This window comes from Equus quagga, chromosome 4, assembly GCF_021613505.1.
Source record: "Equus quagga isolate Etosha38 chromosome 4, UCLA_HA_Equagga_1.0, whole genome shotgun sequence".
Lineage (NCBI taxonomy): Eukaryota > Metazoa > Chordata > Mammalia > Perissodactyla > Equidae > Equus > Equus quagga.
Window position 1 is genome coordinate 81455220 of NC_060270.1, and position 21213 is coordinate 81476432.

The 21213-nt window shown below is 37.0% G+C and overlaps 1 protein-coding gene across 1 annotated transcript in view; it reads left to right on the forward strand.

The window, feature by feature from the left end:
* The window catches only part of THSD7B (thrombospondin type 1 domain containing 7B), a 675055-nt gene that overhangs the window by 443628 nt on the left and 210214 nt on the right, over positions 1-21213 (forward strand). The window contains exon 13 of the mRNA XM_046659574.1: positions 11573-11836. Within this exon, the coding sequence (XP_046515530.1) occupies positions 11573-11836 (264 nt within the window). The remainder of the gene's footprint in view (positions 1-11572; positions 11837-21213) is intronic.

The following is a 21213-nucleotide window of genomic DNA, read 5'->3' on the forward strand; positions in this document are numbered from 1 at the left end:
TCCTCTTAATTATAGCCATTCAGGTGGGAGTGAGGTGATATCTCATGGTAATTTTGATTTGCATTTTCATGATAGTTAATGATGTTGAGTGTTTTTTCATGCGTCTGTTGGCCATCTGCATATCTTCTTTGGAGAAATATCTATTCAGATCTTTTGCATATTTTTTGATTGATTTGTTAGTTTTTTTGTTGTTGAAATGTATGAGTTCTTTATTTATTTTGGATGTTAACCCCTCATCAGATATGTGGTTGGCAAATATCTTCTCCCAGTTGTTAGGTTGCCTTTTTGTTTTGGTGATGGTTTCCTTTGCTGCACAGAAGCATTTTAGTTTGATGTAGTCTCATTTGTTTATTTTTCCTATTGTTTCCCTTGCCCGGTCAGACATGGTACTTGAAAATGTGCTTCTAAGACCAATGTCGAATAGCATATTGCTTATGTTTTCTTCTAGAAGTTTAATTGTTTCAGGTCTTATATTCAAGTCTTTAATCCATTTTGAGTTAATTTTTGTGTCTTGAGTAAGATAATAGTCTATTTTCATTCTTTTGCATGTGGCTGTCCAGTTTTCTCAACATTTATTGAAGAGACTTTGTTTTCTCCATTGTATGTTCTTGGCTCCCTTGTCAAAAATTAACTGTCCATAGATGTGTGGGTTTATTTCTGGGCTCTCGAGTCTGTTCCATTGATCAGTGTGTCTGTTTTTGTGCCAGTACCATGCGGTTCTGTTACAATAGCTTTGTAGTATATTTTGAAATCAGGGAGTGTCATACCTCCAGCTTTCTTCTTTTTTCTCAGGATTGCTTTGGCTATTCAGGGTCTTTTGTTGTCCCATATAAATTCTTGGATTCTTTGCTCTGTTTCTGTGACAAATGTTGTTGGTACTTTGATATGGATTGCATTGAATCTGTAGATAACTTTAGGGAGTATGGCTATTTTAACTGTGTTAATTCTTCCAATCCAAGAACATGGACTATCTTTCCATTTCTTTGTGTTGTCTTCAATTTCTTTCAACAACATTTTATAGTTTTCAGTGTACAGATCTCTCACCTCTTTGGTTAAGTTTATTCCTAGGTATTTTATTCTTTTTGTTGCAATTGTAAATGGGATTGTATTCTTAATTTCTCTTTCTGCTACTTCGTTGTTAGTGTATAGAAACGCAACTGACTTTTGTATGTTGATTCTGTATCCTGCAACTTTACCATATTCATTTACTATTTCTAGAAGTTTCTTCATGGATTCTTTAGGGTTTCCTATATATAAAATCATGTGATCCACAAATAGTGACAATTTCAATTCTTCCTTTCCAATTTGGATCCCTTTTATTTCTTTTTCTTGAGTGATTGCTCTAAGACTTTCAATAATATGTTAAATAAGAGTGGTGGAAGTGGACATCCTTGTCTGGTTCCTGTTCTTAGAGGGATAGCTTTGAGTTTTTCTCTATTGACAATGACATTAGCTGTGGGTTTGTCACATATGGCCTTTATTATGTTGAGGGTTTCCTTCCATACCTGTTTTATTCAGAGTTTTTTTTTTTTTATCATAAATGGATGCTATATCTTGTCAAATGCTTTCTCTGCATCTATTGAAATGATCTTGTGATTTTTATTCTTCATTTTGTTAATGTGGTGTATCATGTTGATTGATTTGCAGATGTTGAACCATCCCTGCATCGCTGGAATAAATCCCACTTGATCATGGTGTATGATCCTTTTAACATATTCTAGTATTAGATTTGATAGTATTTTTTTTTTCTTTTTTTAATTAAAAAAAATTTTTTTTTTTAAAGATTTTACTTTTTCCTTTTTCTCCCCAAAGCCCCCCGGCACATAGTTGTATATTCTTCATTGTGGGTTCCTCTAGTTGTGGCATGTGGGATGCCACCTCAGCGTGGTTTGATGAGCAGTGCCATATCCATGCCCAGGACTCGAACTAACGAAACACTGGGCCACCTGCAGCGGAGCGCGCGAACTTAACCACTTGGCCACGGGGCCAGCCCCATCGATTTGATAGTTTGTTTTTGAAGGATTTTTACGTCAATGTTCATCAGAGATATTGGCCTATAATTTTCTTTTTGTGTGCTGTGCTTGTCCGGTTTTGGTATCAGGGTAATGTTGGCTTCGTAGAATGAGTTAGGAAGCTTCCCCCTCTTCAATTTCTTTGAGGAGTTTGAGAAGGATAGGCATTAATTATTAATGTTTGGCAGAATTCACCAGGGAAGCCATCTAGTCCTGGACTTTTATTTTGGGGAAATTTTTGGTTACTGTTTTTGTCTCCTTACTGCTGATTAGTCTATTCAAATTCTCTATTTCTTCTTTATTCAGTTTTGGAAGTTTTATGATTCTAAGAATTTATCCATTTCTTCTAGTTTATCTAGTTTGTTGGCATATAGTCTTCGTAGTATTCTCTTATAATCTTTTGTATTTCTGAGCTGTCTGTTATAATTTCTCCTCTTTCATTTCAGATTTTATTTATTTAGCCTTCTCTTTTTCTTGGTGTGTCTAGCTAAAGGTTTGTCAATTTTGTTTATCTTTTCAAAGAACCAGCTCTTGGTTTCATTGATTTTATTTCTATGGTTTTTTTAGTTTCTATGTCATTTATTTCTGCTCTTGTTTTTATTATTCTCTTATTTCTAATGATTTTGGGCTTTGTTCCTCGTTTTCCAGTTCCTTTAGGTGTGCTCTTAGATTATCTATTTGAGATTTTTCTTGTTTGTTGAGATAGGCCTGCATTGCCATAAATTTCCCTCTTAGAACCACTTTCGCTATATCCCATAAATTTTGGCGTGTCATATTTTCATTTTCATTTGCCTCCATGAATTTTCTGATTTCTCCTTTGATTTCTTCATTGACCCAATCATTGTTCAATAGCGTTTTATTTAATCTCCACATATTTTTGGCTTCTCTGATTTTCTTCCTGCAGTTGATTTCTATTTTCATACCATTGTGGTCAGAAAAGATGCTTGGTATTATTTCAGTCTGCTTAAATTTCTTGAGACTTGTTTTGTGGCCTAATATGTAATCAATCCTGGAGAATGTTCCATGTGCATTTGAAAAGAATGAGTATTTAATTTATGTATTAATTTGACTAGATTTAACACATTTAGAATATTGATTTTTTTCTACCAGTAGGTACTTTATTTCTCCATTGATTTAGATATTCATTAATTCATTGAAAAAGTATTTATTGAGCCATACTATGTGTGAGGCACTATTCCAGAAAGTGTTATACAGCAGAGAATAAAAGCAAAAAAAGTGAAAAAAAAAAAAAGAAGAAGAAGAAGAAAAGAATGAGAATTCTGTGGCTTTTGGATAGAATGTTCTGTATATATCTACTAATTCTATCTGGTCTAATTTGTCGTTTAAGGCCAGTGTTTCTTTATTGATCTTCTGTTTGGATGATCTATCCATTGGTGTAAGTGGAGTGCTAAAGTCCCTACTATTATTGTGTTACTGTCTTTCTCCTTTTATGCCTGGTAATAATTGCTTTATATTTAGGTGCTCCTGTGTTGGATGCATAGATATTTACAAGTGTTACACCCTCTTGTTGGATTGTTCCCTTTATCATTATGTAGTGCTCTTCTTTGTCTATTGTTACAGTTTTTGTTTTAAAGTCTATGTTTTCTGATATAAGTATTGCTAGCCCAGCTTTCTTTTCATTGCCATTTTCATCTTTTTCCATCCCTTCACTTTCAATTTGTGAGTGTCTTTAGGTCCAAAGTGTTCCTTGTATGTCGCATATATGGGTCTTGTTTTTTATCTAATCAGCCACCCTATGCCTTTTGATTGGAGCATTTAGTCCACTGACATTTAAAGTAATTATTGATAAGAATGTAATTATTACCATTTTGTTACTTTTTATCTGGATGTTTAAGTAGTTCTTCTCTGTTCTTTTCTTCCTCTCTTGCTCTCTTCTCTTGCTATTTGATGGGTTTCCTTACTGTTATGTTTGAGTTCCTTTCTCTTAATTTTTTGTGTATTTATTGTAGGTTTCTGGTTTATGATTACCATGAGGTTCATATATAATAACCTACATATATAGCAATCTATATTAAGTTGATGGTCTCTTTAGTTTGACCTATTTCTAAAAGCTCTACTCTTTTACTCCCCTCCTCCCACAGTTTATATTTTTGATATTATATCTAACCTCTTTGTGTGTGTGTGTGTGTATCCATTACCCTCTTATCACTGAAATAGGTAATTTTAGTACTTTTATCTTTTGACATTCATACTAGCTTCATAGGTGGTTGATCTGCTACCTTTATTGTATTTTGCCTTTACTAGTGATTGTATTGCTTTTTTTTTTTTTGTATATAATTTTCTTATTCCTATTTGTGGTTTTTTGCTTCCCACTTAAATAAGTCTCTTTAGCATTTCTTGTAAGATTGTTTTTTTTTTGGTGATAAACTGCTTTACTTGTTGCTTGTCTGGGTAACTTTTTATCTCTCCTTCCATTCTGAATGATAACCTTGCCAGGTAGAGTATTCTTGGCTGAAGATATTTTTCCTTGCAGCATTTTATATATTGTGTCATTCTCTTTTATCCTGTAAGGTTTCTACTGAGAAGTTAGCTGATAGCCTTATGAGGTTTCCTTTGTATGTCACTTGTTTCCTTTCTCTTGTGGCTTTTAGGAGTCTCTCTTTATCATTGATTCTTGGCATTTTAATTACAATGTGTCTTGCTGTGGGCCTATTTGGGTTTATCTTGTTTGGTGCTCTCTGTGCTTCCTGTACCCAGATGTCTGTTTCCTTCCTTAGATTAGGGAAGTTTTAAGCTATTATTTCTTCAAATAGATTCTCTGCCCCTTTGTCCCTCTCTTCTTCTTCTGGGACACAGAATATGAATGTTAGTCTGCTTGATATTGTCCCAGAGGTTCCTTAGACTGTCCTCATTCTTTTTAATTCTTTTTTCTTTTTTTCTTTTTTCTTTTTTTTTCCTTTTTCTCCCCAAAGCTCCCCAGTACATAGTTGTATATTCTTCATTGTGGGTCCTTCTAGTTGTGGCATGTGGGACGCTGCCTCAGCGTGGTCTGATGAGCAGTGCCATGTCCGCGCCCAGGATTTGAACCAATGAAACACTGGGTTGCCTGCAGCGGAGCATGTGAACTTAACCACTTGGCCACGGGGCCAGCCCCTAATTCTTTTTTCTTTTATCTGTTCAGCTTGGGTGATTTCCTCTAGTCTTTCATCCACTCACTGATCCATTCTTCTGTATTATCTACTCTGCATTGAGTCCCTCCAGTGAGTTTTTCATGCCCAGTATTGTATTCTTCATTTCTGATTGTTTCCTTTTTATATTTTCCAATTCTTTGTTTAAGTTCTCACTGAGTTCATCCATTCTTCTCCTAAGATCAGTGAGCATTTTTATGACATTTTGTTGGAACTCTTTGTCAGGTAGATTATTTCTGTTTCATTTAGTTCTTTTTCTGGGGTTTTGTCCTGTTCCCTTATTGGAACTTATTTCTTTGCTTCCTCATTTTGCCTCTTTCTCTGTTCTTATATCTATGTATTATGTAGGTCAGCTACGTCTTCTGATCTTGGAGAGGTGGCCTTATGTAAGAGATGCCTTTTGAGGCTCAGCAATGTGCTTCCCTCTCATCACCAGTTGCAAATGTTCCAGGTGTGTCCCCTGTATGGGTTACATGTGTCCTTCTGTTGTGGCAGGGTTGTTATTGCTGTAGGTGCCCATGGAAGCTAGTCTGCCCCCCTGGCCAGCTGGTTGTTATGCTCAGCTGTGTGTGGCTATTATGGACCCTTCAGTCACTTTATCAGGCATAGGGAGCCCCAGCAGAGTTGGCTATAAGGTCTAATAGCACATTCCTCTTGTAGTTTTTCTGTTCAGTGAGTAGGCCCCATCATGGCTGGTTGCTAGGCTCAGGGGCTTACAATTGCTATAGGCCTCCAGCCTAGAAGGCTCCTGTCAGCTCTCTCAGGATTGCAGCTGACCCCATGCATGGGAGCATCCAGTTGTTTCAGGCTTTGGAAGGTGGGGCCAGTCTCCTGTGTGGCTGTTTGAGAAACACAATTCTTCTGCAGCTGACACCCCCACAGCCCACAGGGCCACACACACCATCAACACAGCCCTGCCCTAATGCATGTGCCCTAACCCCCTGAAGCAGACCCAGTTGCTCCACCTCAGTGGCCCCACACACTGCAACAATGCCCTGCACACTCCACCAGCTCCTCAAAGATGCCCTTCCCCTCAGAGGTGTACCCACTTGCCTGGCTGCAGAGGATCCAGGCATCCAGCCTATGCAGGCCCACACATTGCCCAAGGGCTTGCTGTTGGGTGGGACCAGTCCCTAGGGTGGGCTGCCTGCCCTGGCTGTGCTGGCTTAAATCGGTGCTCTAGTGGGTGGGATGGACCCTGGGCTGACAGGCCAGGGGAAGATCTCCAATGGTGTCTACTAGCATCCTAGTCAGCATGCCTGTACCAGGTCACAATAACGGCTGCCACCAATGTCTAAGTTCCTGCTGAGGTCTCACCTCTCACCGAGATGCACCAAGAGCCTATCAGGTGAGTCTTTTTTCACCAAAGGACTGTGCACCTTTCTTTCTGGTGCTTTTAGGTTGCTTTCAGAAACAGGTGAATTTGTGCGTGTGCTCTTTAAGAGCTGGCTTTTTTTCTCTTACATCAGATAGTTTTTCTGGAGGTATTCCCCACTGCTGTTAGTAGCCAGCCAAGCCAGATATTATGACAGTTATCTCAGTTGTGCTGAGTCCAAAAGATGCTTATAGTGGTAACATTCCTCATCTCAGATCTCCCACTCCTCCAGGGAGGCCTGTATACTTTAAGATTGCTCCTGGCCAGCCGTGAAGTGCCACGGCTTACGAAGTTTGCTTTCCTTCTCTCCAGAAAGGAATTTCTGCCTCTTCCACCACAGTCAGGACTGTCCCTTGTTGCAGGAGTTCTTTTTATGAGTTTTCAGTTGGCTCAGTAATTGTTCCAAGGGTAGTTGTGAATTTGTGGTGTCCATGGGAGGAGGTAAGTTCAGAGTCCACCCACACTTCCATCTTCTCTCAAAGGTTTCCTAATGATATTTTGTACCTGCAAATTGACAATGGAATATATGGAAAATTCTAGGATATTTATTCATTTTACAACTAGTGCAGTTTGTCTTATGAATTGCCAAAACTTTAATGACTTAACATTTATTTAAAATATATATTTTATGTAAATATTGGAAGAACTGTTGTATATTTTTCCTCAAACTCTACCCCAAGAATTACCCCTGCTAAGTAACTATTTAGCATTTCTTTTCTAAATTATTAACTGCTATGCTTTTAGCTGGCTGATTGATCTTTGTGCATCCTCTGTCTAGGTGACACCAAAACCACTGGTCAGTTTCATGAAATACATGAGTTGTGAAAAAAATCAAATGAATCATTTAGTATCATTGTGGAGCAAAAAACAGTAGTGAAATGAAATTTTCTACTTCTCAAAACTTATTTTTATTGTTGTGATACTAATGCTTGTATTTTGGTTTCTCGCATATAATTTGGGAGTAAACTTGCAATCTCTAGCATGAATGATAGTGAAAGGCATGGAATTAGACTGTTTTAAAACAGTGTGTCTCTCTCTTTAACATGGACACACGTGGAGAAACATGCAGATACAAATATACTCCGTTCCAGTGACTAGGAGCTGATCTATGGGGCTTAGGTTTATTTTTTCCATTTTTAACACGAGGCTTTAATTCAATATCTGTACCTAAACTATATCATCACAGGTTTTAGATTGAGTAGTAATTAAAGTAGGTGTTTATACAATGCTGAAAATAATCCATTAAGTAGAAGATGTGTCCAGGTTATTCCTATGTATATATTAAAAATAACTGGATAACTAATACACACATATTTAATATTTACTTGTAGTTTTCTGTTTTTATGAGATCAGTCACAAATTTCTCTCTGACTTAAGAGGAAAAAGTGTCTTAGAGTTGTATTAGGGATTTATTTTATTTTTTAGTACTGGCTGGTTCTGAATCCAAAGGTTAATACTGACTTCGACTAGGATGTAATCAAAGTAACGGACCACTGATAATTTGTTTCTCATTTTGAGAACCATTTCTGCTTTAACTAACTTGCTCAAATCCTTCTTCAAACAGTGATGCCACGTAATCAAGAAGGATATCACAAATACAGAAATATAGACCCAGTGTATATTTGTACAGATATTTGTTCTGCCAGTAACTTTGAGTTGTCTTATAGTTGAATATTTTCTTTCTTTCTTCCTGCTTCTCCCTCTCTTACTCTCGCTCACAGTTTCTCCTTTCCTCTTCCCTCCTGCTCTTTCTTCCTTTTTTAAAACTTCTTTTCTCAATTAGTCAATGAATATTTTTTGTTATCACTTATGTGTACTAGGCCTTGGGAATACTACAAGGGAATAGATAGACATGATCCTAACTTAAGAGCTGACAATCTAATGGGGGATAGAAATCTTTATTACAGACAATTACAACACAACACAGTACCTGCTACAATATCTGTTATGTAGGGTGTGGTATTCATTTCTTATTGCTGCTGTAACAAATTACCACAAATTTGGTGGTCTAAGACAAGACAAATTTATTATCTTACAATTCTGTAGGACTGAAGTCAGAAACAAGTTTCACAGGGCTGAAAACGAGGTGTTGGCAGGACTGCATGCTTTTCTGAAGGCTCTAGGGAAAAATCTGTTTCCTTTCCTGTTCCATCTTCTAGAGGCTCCCCACATTCCTTTGTTCATGGCTTCCTCCATCTTGAAATTCAGTAGCATCACATCTCTCTGACCATTTTTTCATAGTCATATACCCTCAGACAGGAAATGTTCTCTGATTTGAAGGACCTATGCGATTAAGTTGGACCCACCAAGATAATTCAGAGCAATCTCCTCATCTCAAGGTCTATAATCTTAGTCACATCTACAAAGTTCATGTTGCCTTCTAAGATAGCATGCTCACAGGTTCCAGGGATTAGGATATGAACATCCTTGGAGAGCCATTATTCTACCCAACACAAGCTATGCAAGTAAAGAAAAAGACCACCCCTTCCAGACCTGAGACAAAGACTGTGTTCAGGATTGCTTTCTGGAGGGAGCAATCTATTAGTTGGGACCCGGAGGAAAGATAGTCATTAACTAAGCTGTAGAGGGAGGGTAGTAATGGAGAGAATTTCTGGAGTGAGACATGCAAAGGCCAGAAGCCAAATGAGTAATTTCCAGGAACTGAAAGATGATCAGTATAACTAGCTTGTAACATTCTAGAGGCAGAGTGGTGCAATATAGGCAGGAGGCAGATATTAATGGGCCCAGATCCTATGGAGCCTTGATGACCATGATGAGGAGTGTAGACTTCATTCCATGAACTATGGTGAGTCTCTGAAGAGTTTTAAGTAGATGAATGATGTGATCGTATTTCCATCTTTGTAAGATGGTTCTGGCTTCATGGTGGGGGATAGATTGAAGGGGGTGAGGTACAGTGGCAATAAGGTCTTGGAAGAAGCTGTTACAGTGGGAGATTTGAAGGTGGGTTAAATATGGGTAGTATCAGTCAGAATGGAAACAATGGACTGATTCAAGAGATATTTAGACATTTGAAATGATAGATCTTGGCCATTAAACAGATATAGGTAGTGCAACAAAATGATTAAAGTGTGAATTCCAGTTTTTTATTTGGTCATGTTGGTAGAATTGGGAAATGTAGAAAGAGAAAGAAAGGCTGTGATGTGCAAAGGATGAGTGTGAGTTTTGCCAGGTTGAGTTTGATTGGTCCTTTAGGTGTACATTTCCAGTCTGTGGCTCAGGAGTTTAACCAAGAAATCTGGGCTGAATGAAGATAATAATTAGGGATTTAAGAGATCTAGATGATTATTTAAACTCCGTGTGAGTAGAGATGTAGAATCAGAAAAGAAGCGAACCAAGGGCAGTACCCTGAGGAAGGCCATCAGTTAAGAGAGGTACAGAGGGAGAATTCAACAAACAAATAAGATATGATCAGAGGGATGATGGAAGTGTGGGATGGGGGAGGTGAGGGACAAAAAGGTTTGATAAGATGGAACTTGGAAAGAATATTTCAGGAATGATGGTGTAGTCAAAATTCTGAACTATCGTTGAGCAATTAAGTCTGAAAGATAAGGAATAAAAGATATTCCAGGTCTTTGTTTTATTTTGACAAGAGTAAGTAGTTTTAAGGAATAGATAGACTCAGAATCCAGGGGTAAGTGTGCTGAGAAGAGAATTGAAATTGAAGAGATGGAAGCAACAGTACTCTGAAAGCTTGGGAAGCCCCGGAGACTTGGGCAGGTTAAAGGCTGATAGGAAGGAGCCAGTCACTACCCATTGATATATCTCTCAACCAGTAGATTCTCACAGCTGTGACAGAGGCAGTGCTTCTAAAGATTTTTCTCAGTAAGTGCCCCTAACGGTAGAGGTAGGTGAATATATCCTCCCAGAGAGACAGTGGTGTGGCTGAAGCTCCTGCAGGATCATTTCAGATCCTGTAGGAATTCTTCTTATTTCTTGTGGCCATAAGCGTCCTGGCAGACCTTAGAGTCAATTCTCTAGGCAACAACTATAAAATTGCTGTATGTAATGTAAACTATCTGACAACGAGAAAGTAGCCCATGCATCAGCTTGTATCAAGCATTTCTATAACAGCCGTAAATACTAGAATAGGCCAAAAATCTGCCTGCTTTTTTATAACTAGCTAATGAGGAAATAGAAAATGGAATTAGATATAGGAAAATGTTTAGGAATCTAGAGGAAGTGTGTTGGCAACAAAGTTGAATCAAGTTATTACAGGCTGACTTGGAGCCCATTAAACACGATTATCAAATACTCAAAGCTGTGAAAAATATGTGTTCTCATTACTCAAAGATGGGGTCACAGCTAAAAGGTCCGGCAGAATCAACTGGTAAGGTAAGTCATGTTCTGGGGTACTTAAGTTAAAAAGGTCTCTCAAAGTGGAAGCCATATCTTTTTCTCAGATTAAATTATCCAATAAGATTTTAACGTTTATTTCAATTTATTGTTTGTGTCAGAATTTGTGAGCTGCATGATGGGGACAATTAAATTATGTTCTACTTTGTCTACCACACCCCAGATTACACCCAGCCACACTCCAGGGCCATTGTATGAGAGGATATCACTTTGTTCTTTGAATAAACTGTTTTTTAAGATGTACTTTAAAAGGGAGAATGTTAATATTTACACCATTTCTTTGCTTAATCTGGCAACTTTTAATTTCAAGGAAAATGGAGACAAGGTAATCAGTTTTTATCAATTTATAAGGAAAATAATATTAAATAAGTTAATAATAATTTTCTAGCTGCTGAACCACTATAGAAAACATCTTTTAAGTATTTTTTGCCACTTTCCAACATGAAACCTTTTTTTTTTTTTAATTAATATGAATTTCACAGTTTCTTTGGGAGTTTCTTCTATTGTCCAAGGACTTACTTTAATGGCAAAAGAGTGAAAAAAAGAAAGGCTTTATTTCATTTAAGATTAAATATTCTAAGAGCTTGTAAATACAATAATGTGAGTGACTTAACAAAGCAATAGAGATGAAATTAACACAGCAATGTCATTTGTTGGCACAGGGAAAAGCAGGAAAAAGGAGAAATGCCAGGACGCTGACCTGTACCCTCTAGTGGAAACGGAACTGTGTCCTTGTGATACATTTGTATCTCAACCTTATGGAAACTGGTCAGATTGCATTCTTCCAGAAGGCAGAAGAGAGTCTCAGCGAGGACTGCGAGTACAGGGAGACAGCAAAGAATGTGGAGAAGGCGTGCGCTTTCGAGCAACTGCCTGCTCTGATAAAAATGGAAGACCTGTTGACCCCTCCTACTGCAGCAGCTCTGGTAAGGAGATGGGTGAGGAGCAGGAGATGAGAGCATTGACATACAGTCCGGGAGATTTGTCCAAGGTCTAGAATTAGTAACTTTGTTCTTTAATAATTGTTTTAGTTCTGTCAATAACATACTGGCTTTCATAAAATATAGGCGTATGAAATGCACATATCCATTCTCACTGATTACCAGGAACGTGATTATTTTGGATCCTTGACTCACCTCACTCTATACTTTACCTTTGGCCACTTGTTTATCGTGAGTGAGTGCAGTTGCTCTACTTCACTGAAAAAGCCAAAGCCCAGTACAAATGAGTACATTTAATAGTGGTTTTGGTGCTCTAATCATATACACAGAACACATCACACCTTGAACTTCTAAGCTAGTTGACAAAATACCAATGAAAGTTGATTTAAAAAGCTTTACAATGTAATGTGTAAGTATGCCTAAATTAATAGAACAACTGTAGAAAAGAAATTAAGCAATCTGGGATAATTCTGTGAGATGTTAATCAGGGAGAAGGCTGTCTTTGTTTTGAACCTTGGGAGAATTTGAAAGATATGGGGGAATGGAGAAAAGAATGAAGATTAAATACAGCTGGGATAGGGCCAGCCCTGGTGGCTTAGTGATTAAGTTCAGTGTGCTCCACGTTGGCAACCCATGTTCAGTTCCCAGGCACAGACCTACACCACTCATCTGTCAGCTGTCATGCTGTGGCAGCAGCTCACATACAAAAAAAGGAAGATCACAGTGATTGTGAGCTTAGGGAGAATCTTCCTCAGCAAAAAAATAAAATAAAATAAAATGATAAAATAATATTATTAAAAATAAATACAGTTGGGATAAATGTTGATGGAAGAGGCTGAGACTAATGATTACAATGGAGCTTATGAATCTCCTACTCTATTTTATGGTTATTTACTACATTTTTTTTTTTAAGACTAAACAAGTTAGGAATTTTACAGATGTGATATCCAAAAAATCATTGCCAAGACCAATATTGGGAAGTTTCTTTTCTACATTTTTTTCTAAGAGTTTTATGGTATTAGGTCTTATGCTTAAGTCTTCGATCCATTTTGAGTTAAAGTTTGTAAGTGGTATAAGATAAGGGTCTAATTTTGTTGTTCTGCATGAGTTTATCCAGTTTTCTCAACACCATTTTTTGAAGACACTGTTTCCCCATTGGGTGTTCTTGCCTCCCTTATTGAATATTTATTGACTGAATATGCAAGAGTTTGGTTCTGGGCTGTCTATTCTGTTCCGTTGGTCAATGTGTTTATTTTTGTGTCATTACCATACTATTTTAGTTATTATAGCTTTGTAATGTAGTTTGAAATCAGGAAGTGTGATACCTCCAGGTTGTTGTTCTTGCTCAGGATTGCTTTGGCTATTTAGGCTCCTTTGTGGTGCCATACAAATTTTAGGATTGCTTTTCCTATTTCTGTGAAAAATGCCATTGGAATTTTGATAGGTATTGCATTGAGTCTATAGATGGCTTTGGGTAGTATAGACATTTTAACAATATTAATTCTTCCAATCCATGATCATGGGATGTCTTTACATTTGTTTGTTGAAAGAAATTGAAGAAGACACAAAGTCTTATAGTTTTCATTGTGCAGAACTTCATTTCCTTGGTTAAATTTATTCATAGATATTTTACTGCTTTTGATGTTATTGTGAATGAAATAGTTTTATTCTGTTTCAGCTATTTCATTACTAGTGTATAGTAACACAACTGATTTCTTTATGTTGATTTTTTGTATCCTGAAACTTTACTGTATTTTCTGATTAGTTCCAACAGTTTTTTGGTTGAATCTTTGTGATTGTCTGTATACAAAATCATATCATCTGCAAATAATGACAGTCTTGCTTCTTCCTTTCTGATTTAGATGACTTTCATTTCTTTTTCTTGTCTAATTGCAGCTATAACTTCCAGTACTATATTGAATAAGAGTGGTGAGAGTGGGCAACCTTATCTTGTTCCTGATCTTAGAGGAAAAACTTTAAGTTTTCAGCGTTAAGTGTAATGTTATAGATGACCTTTGTTATGTTGAGGTATGTTCCTTCTATACCCAATCTGTTGAAGGTTTTTGTTATGAGAGGATGTTGCATTTTGTCAAATGCTTTTTCTATATCTATTGCAATGATCATTTGATTTTTATCTTTCATTCTATTAATGTGACGTATTACATTTATTGATTTGCGTATATCGTATCATTCTTGACCCCAGGGATAAATCCCACTTGGTCATGGTGTATAATCCTCTGAATATGTTCTTCAATTTGATTTGGTAAAATTTGTTTGAGAATCTTTTCATCTATATCCATAAGTGATGTTGGTCTATAGTTTTATTTTTTGTCGTGTCCATATCTGGCTTGGGATCAGGGTAATGCTGGCCCTGTAGAATGAGTTTGGAAGTGTTCCTTCCTCTTCTATCTTTTGGAAGATTTTGAGACAGATTGGCATTAAAATCTTCTTTAAATGTTTGGTAGAATTTTCCAGTGAAGCCATCTGGCCCTAGGATATTCTTTTTGGGGAAGTTTTTGATTACTGATTGAATCCTTTTACTTATTAGTCTGTTCAGGTTTTCTATTTTTTTATGATTCAGTCTTGGTAGGTTGAGTGTTTCTAGAAATTTATTCGTTTCTTCTTGGTTAACTAATTTGTTGGTGTACAATTATTCACAGTCTCTTCTGATCCTATGTGTTTCTATAGTAGTAGTTGTACTGTCTCCTCTTTCATTGCTAATTTTGAGTCGTCTCTTCTTAATTTAGCAAAAGGTTTGTCGATTTTGTTTATCTTTTCAAAAAACGAGCTCTTAATTTTGTTGATCCTTTCTTTTCTTTTTTTTGGTCTCTATGTCATTTATTTCCACTCTGATCTTTATATCCCTCCTCCTGCTCACTTTGAGCTTAATTTATTCTTTTTCTAGTTGCTTGAGGTGTTGTTGTTTATTTGAGATCTTTCTAGTTTCTTAATATATCCATTTATTGTTATACATTTTCCTTTCAGAACTACTTTTGCAGTATTCCATAGGTTTTGATGTGTTGTTTTTCCATTTTCATTTGTTTTGAGAGAATTTTTTTTTTATTTCCCTTTTGATTTATTCTTTGGCTCATTGGTTGCTTTTAGTTTCCACATATTTTTAGATTTTCTAGTCTTTTCTTGTTGGTGATTTCTAATTTCATACAATTATGGTCATAAAAGATAGTTGGTATGATTTGATTCTTTTTAAATTTGCTAAGACTTGTTTTGTGTCCTATCATATGATCTGTCTTGGAGAATTTTCCGTGTGGACTTGAGAAGAATGTATATTCTGCTACTGTTTGATGGAATGTTCTATATATATCTGTTAAGTCCATTTTGTCTAAAGTATGATTCAATTCCAACTTTTGATTTTCTCTCTGGATGATGTATTCATTGCTGACAGTGGGGTCTCACAGTCCCCTACATTATTGTTCTGTTGTCTATTTCTCCCTTTGGATCTTTTATTATTGATATATTTAGGTGCTTTGATGTTGCATACATGTATCTTTAAGATTGTTATATCTTCTTGATGTATTGACTCCTTTATCATAATATAATAACCTTCTTTGTCTCTTCTTACCATTTTTGGCTTGAAGTCTATTTTTGTCTGCTATAAGTATGGCTATCCTCACTGTCTATTGATTTCCATTTGCATGAAATACCTTCTTCCATCTCTTCACTTTGAAGCCTATGTGTGTCTTTAAAGCTGAAGTGAGTCTCCTGTAAGCAGCACATACTTGAGTGTTGTTTTTTGTTTCTTTTTCCCTCTGTTTCTGCCTACCTTTGTAAATTAGTGATTTTCCATGGTGGTCTGCTCCATCCTCCTCTTTTTGTTACGTTTTGGGAATCTACTCTGGATTTTTTGCTTTGTGGTTACCATGAGGCTTACATACAACATCTCACAGATAAAACAGTTCATTTTATACTGATAGCAACACATCTCATAGATGAAACAGTTCATTTTATGCTGACAGCAACTAATCTCTATTCACCTATAAAAGATCTACCCTTTTACTCCTCTATTTTATGTTTTTCATGTCATAATTTCCTCTTTTATACTGTCTATTCCTTATCAAATTATAGTAGCTATGGCTATTGTTAATACTCTTTTCCTTTAACCTTTATACCATAGTTAAGTTGTTAACACACCATTCTAATAGAGTTACATTTTTAAAATTCTGTTTTCCACCTTTACCAGAGTGTTGTGTACTTTCACATGTTTTCATGTCTCTGACCAGCTTCTTTTTGTTTCAGTTTGAAGAACTTCTATTAGCATTTCTCACAAAGCAAGTCTAGTGGTGGTGAACTCGCTCAGCTTTTCTTTGTCTGAGAAAACTTTTATTTCTTCTTCATATCTGAAGGATAACTTTGATGGATAAAGAATTCTTGGCTGGCAATTTTTATCTTTCAACACTCTGAATATATCATTCTACTCTCTACTGGCCTTTAGAGTTTCTGCTGATAAAACTGCTAATGGCCTAACAGAGGTTCCTTCATAGGTTACTTTCTTTTTTCCCCGGGCCGCCTTTAAGATTCTTTTTTATCATTGATTTTTGACAGTTTCACTATAATGTGTCTTGGAGAAGGTCTTTTTGCATTGAGGATGATAGGGTGTTCTATCAGCTTTGTGGACATGTATATTCAAGTCTTTCCCCAGGTTTGGGAAGTTTTTTGCTACTGTTTCTTTAAATAAACTCTGCTTTCTTCTCCCTCTCTCTCCTTCTGTTATACCAGTCATTCTTATATTTGACTTTTTTATTGACTCCTATAGCTCTTGTAGCGTTTCTTCACTTTTTAAAAATCTTAGTTCTCTCCTCTTCTGAGTTATTTCTATATTCCAATACTCCAATTCATTTATTCTTTCCTTCATCTGGTCTGCCCTGTTCCCAGAACTCTCTCTTACATTCTTTATCTCATTCACTGAATTCTTCAGTTCCAGAAATTGTTTGACTCTTTTTTTAAATATCAATCTCTTTGTGAAAGGACTCCTTTGTTCATTAATTGTATTCCTGAGTTCATTTAACTATCTTTCTGAGTTTTGTTATAGCTCATTGAATTTCTGCATAACAGATATTTTGAATTCTTTACCAGTTAGCTCTCAATATTCTGTGCCTTTAAGTTCAGTTGCCAAAGAATTATCATTTTCTTTTTGTGATACCTTATTTCTTTGTTTTTTTCATAATGTTTGTTAGTTTGCTCTTCATTTGGAGTAGCAGGTTCTTCTTTAATTAAGATTTTAGGTCTTTGGTCTTACAATTCATTGGTCTGGCTACTAGAAACCTTTCTTTTGTATTCCAGAAGGTGGCACTATAGCTAGTTTGTGGTTTCTCCCTTGTCCTATTAGCTGAGCATCCTCTCTGTCTACAGGAGCTTGCTCTCATGGATTCATTCAAAAATATGCACAAGGGTCAGCCCTGTGGTGCAGCAGTTAAGTGCACATGTTCCGCTTCGGCAGCCCAGGGTTCACCAGTTCAGATCCCGGGTGCAGACATAGCACCTCTTGGCAAGCCATGCTGTGGTAGGCATCCCACATATAAAGCAGAGGAAAATGGGCATGGATGTTAGCTCAGGGCCAGTCTTCCTCAGCAAAAAGAGGAGGATTGGCAGCAGATGTTAGCTCAGGGCTGATCTTCCTAAAAAAGAAAAAATTTTAAAAATTAAAAATAAAAATAAAGAAGCATGCACAAGGTTGCACTCAGGAGTGTGCACAAGAAACCCACAGTGGAGTTGGCAGAGGGTGGAGTTCAGGCTCAGCACTCCGGACTTTGGCGGTGTCCACGGGCCTGATGGTGGGATACTTGAGTAGGGTACTCCCAGATGTTTGTGAGGGGTCTTCCTGCTTTTGTCCTGAAGCAAATAGCAGGACATTTGTTATTTTAATGCATTTTGATATTCTTATCTACTTCCTTCCCTTTCTCTCCCTCCCCCCAGTCATGGAGGTCCCTTCTCAGAAATCTAGGTGCTGCTGGAAAGAATGGCTTTCTCCAAGTGCAACTCATACAACTTAAATAGCTGGGCAGTAACTCACCACTTTCAGTTTCTACTGCCTCTGTGAGAGAGGTTACTGCTTTCCACTTCCTCTGTGGGAGAGGTAGCCACTGCCACCACCATAATTCCAGCCCCTTGTAGTGTCATCGTGGAGAGAGAGGACACCTTGACAAGTTCCTCCCTCTCCTCTACATCCAAAGTCTTCTCTGTCCTGCTCCAATGGCATGCTGGAATCTCCCCTCAGGCAAACTGGACTTCCGCAACTTTTCTCTCACCCATGGGTATCTGCCTGGTTTTGCACTCTCCAGGTTATTTTTGTCCCAATTGTGGTGATTTGGGGTGGGGCATGTTCACCAGCCCTCTTGGATCCACAGCCCCAGTAGAGGTCTCATTTATTTTCAAAAGCATAGATTGACTAAAAACCTCCTTGGTTTTGTGGCATAATGAGCCTTTGCTCATTCGCACCTTTGTTTGGTTATGGACATCTAGTTAATTGTTATAAAATGAGACAGAAGAAAGGAATCATTTACACCACTGTAAAGCTGACATCACCTACATATTGGGTCTTCATTTGTTTGATCAAAACCTGTATATTGAACACCTGTGCTGTACCTGGTGATATTCTATGATTTGAGAGTACAGTTAGGGGGAAATCAGAAACTCATGCAGTTTATTGCCTAGTGGGAGACAGAAATAAAATGAATGAAAGTATTTCAAGTCTTCATTAGCTCTCAGGATGCTGAATAGAAAATCTTTAGATGAACTTTAGGGAAGTCCTCACTGAAGTGACATAAACTTCATATGTGAAGGGTGAGAAGGAGGCGACCTCGTCAAAAGTACGTACAAGTATGTTAAGCGAAATAAGCCAATCAGAGAAAGACGAACTCTATATGACTCCACTCATAGGTGGAAGTTAGTATATTGATAAGGAGATCAGATCGGTGGTTACCAGGGAAAAGGGGGGGTGGGGGGAGGGCACAAAGGGGCAAGTGGTGTACCCACAACATGACTAACAAAAATGTACAACTGAAATCTCACAAGGTTGTAATCTATCATAACATTAATAAAAAAATTAAAAAAAAAAAAGTACATACAAGGTCATTGTGGTTAGTGGGACAAGCATGTCCTGAGATGCTAAGACAGGAAAGAAGTTGTTGCAAAAAACAAAGGAAGCCCTATCGACTGAAGGTAGGGAGTAAGAAGAGAATTCTGTGAAGTGAGGTTGAGGAAGTAGGCAGACTCTTATTTGACAAGGCAAGGTGTGTGGATCTAATTTAAGTGAAATCGTCAGCAGGGAAGAAGAGGAGGTAATGTAATCCAATTTAGGTTTCAATAAATCACCTTTTAATTGAGATATAATTGACATATAACTAATGTTATATATAATTATTGGTTTCAAGTATACAACATAATGATTTGATATTTATAATATTGCAAAATGATCTCCACAATAGATTTAGTTAACATCCATCACCACACATTAGTTACAAACTCTTTTTTCTTCTGAAGAAGGTTTTAAAATTTACTCTCTTAGCAACTTTCATATACACAGTAAACTTTTAATCTATAGTCACCATGCTATACATCACTTCCCCATGACTTACTTATTTTATACCTGAAAGTTAGCACCTTTTAACTCCTTTCACCTGTTCTGCCCACTCCCCACCCCTGCCTCTGGCAACCACAAATCTTTTCTGTGGTTATACGAGGTTTTTTTTCAGATTTCACATATAAGTGAAATCAGTATTTCACATGCAGTATTTGTCTTTCTCTTTCTGATTTATTTCACTAACCATAATACCCTCAACATTCACCCATGTTATTGCAAATGGCAAAATTTCCTTCCTTTTTATTGCTGAATAAAATTCCATTGTATATATCTGCCACACTTTTTTTAATCCATTTATCCATTGATGGACTCTTAGGTTGTTTCCATATCTTGGCAATTATAAATAATGCTGCAATAGACATGGGGTACAGATATCTTTTCAAGTTAGTGTTTTCATTTTTTTGGATAAATACCCAAAAGTGGAATCGCTGGAACGTAGCCTAGATCCATTTTTAATTTTTTTCAAGAACCGCCGTACTGTTTTCCGTAGTAGTTGCACCAGTTTACATTCCCATTAACAGTGTGCTAGGGTTCCCTTTTCTCCACGTCCTCACAAACACTTGTTGTTTGTTGCCTTTCTGTGATTAGCCATTCTGACAGTTGTGAGGTCATATCTCTTTGTGGTTTTGACTTGCATTTCCCTGATGATTAACGATGTTGAGCATCTTTTCATGTACCTGTTGACCATATGTAGGTTTTCTTTGGAAAAATGTCTATTCAGGTCCTCTGCCCATTTTTTAACTGGATTTTTGTTTTTTGATATTGAGTTGTATGAGTTCTTTTTATATTTTGAATTTTAATCACTTGTCAGATATATTGTTTGCAGATATCTTCTCCCCTTCGATAGATTCTTTTTATTTTGTCAATGGTTTTCATTGCTGTTAGAAGCTTTTTAAATTTTTTTTTATTTTTTTAATTGCAGTAACATTGGATTATAACAATATATAGCTTTCAGATGTACATCGTAATATATTTCAAATTTTGTGTAGATTACATCATGTTCACCACCCAAAAAATAATTATAGTCCATCCCCTCACATGGGAGCCTAATCATGCCCTTTGCCCTCCCCACCCCTTTCCCTATGGTAACCACCAATCCAATCTCCATTGCTATGTGTTTGTTTGTCATTGTTTTTATCTTCTACTTATAAATGAGATCATACGGTATTTGACTTTCTCCCTCTGATTTATTTCAGTCAGCATAATACCCTCAAGGTCCATCCATGTTGTAACAAATGGCTGGATTTCATCATTTCTTATGGCTGAGTAGTAGTCCATCGTGTATAAATACCACATCTTCTTTATCCATTCGTCCCTTGATGGACACCGAGGTTGCTTCCAAGTCTTGGCTATTGTGTATAATGCTGCAATGAACATAGGGGTGCATGTATCTTTATGCCTTTGCATTTTCAAGTTCTTTGGATAAATACCCAGCAGAAGGATAGCTGGATCATATGGTAGATCTATTCTTAATTTTCCGAGGATACTCCATACTGCTTTCCATAGTGGCTGCACAATTTGCACTCCCACCAGCAGTGTACAAGGGTTCCCTTTTCTCCACAACCTCGCCAACCGTTGTTTCCTGTCTTGTTAATTATAGCCATTCTGACTGGATTGAGGTGATACCTCATTATAGTTTTGATTTGCATTTCCCTGATAGGTAATGATGTCGAGCATCTTTTCATATGCCTATTGGCCATCCATATATCTTCTTTAGAGAAATCTCTGTTCAGATCTTTTGCCCATTTTTTAATTGGGTTGTTGG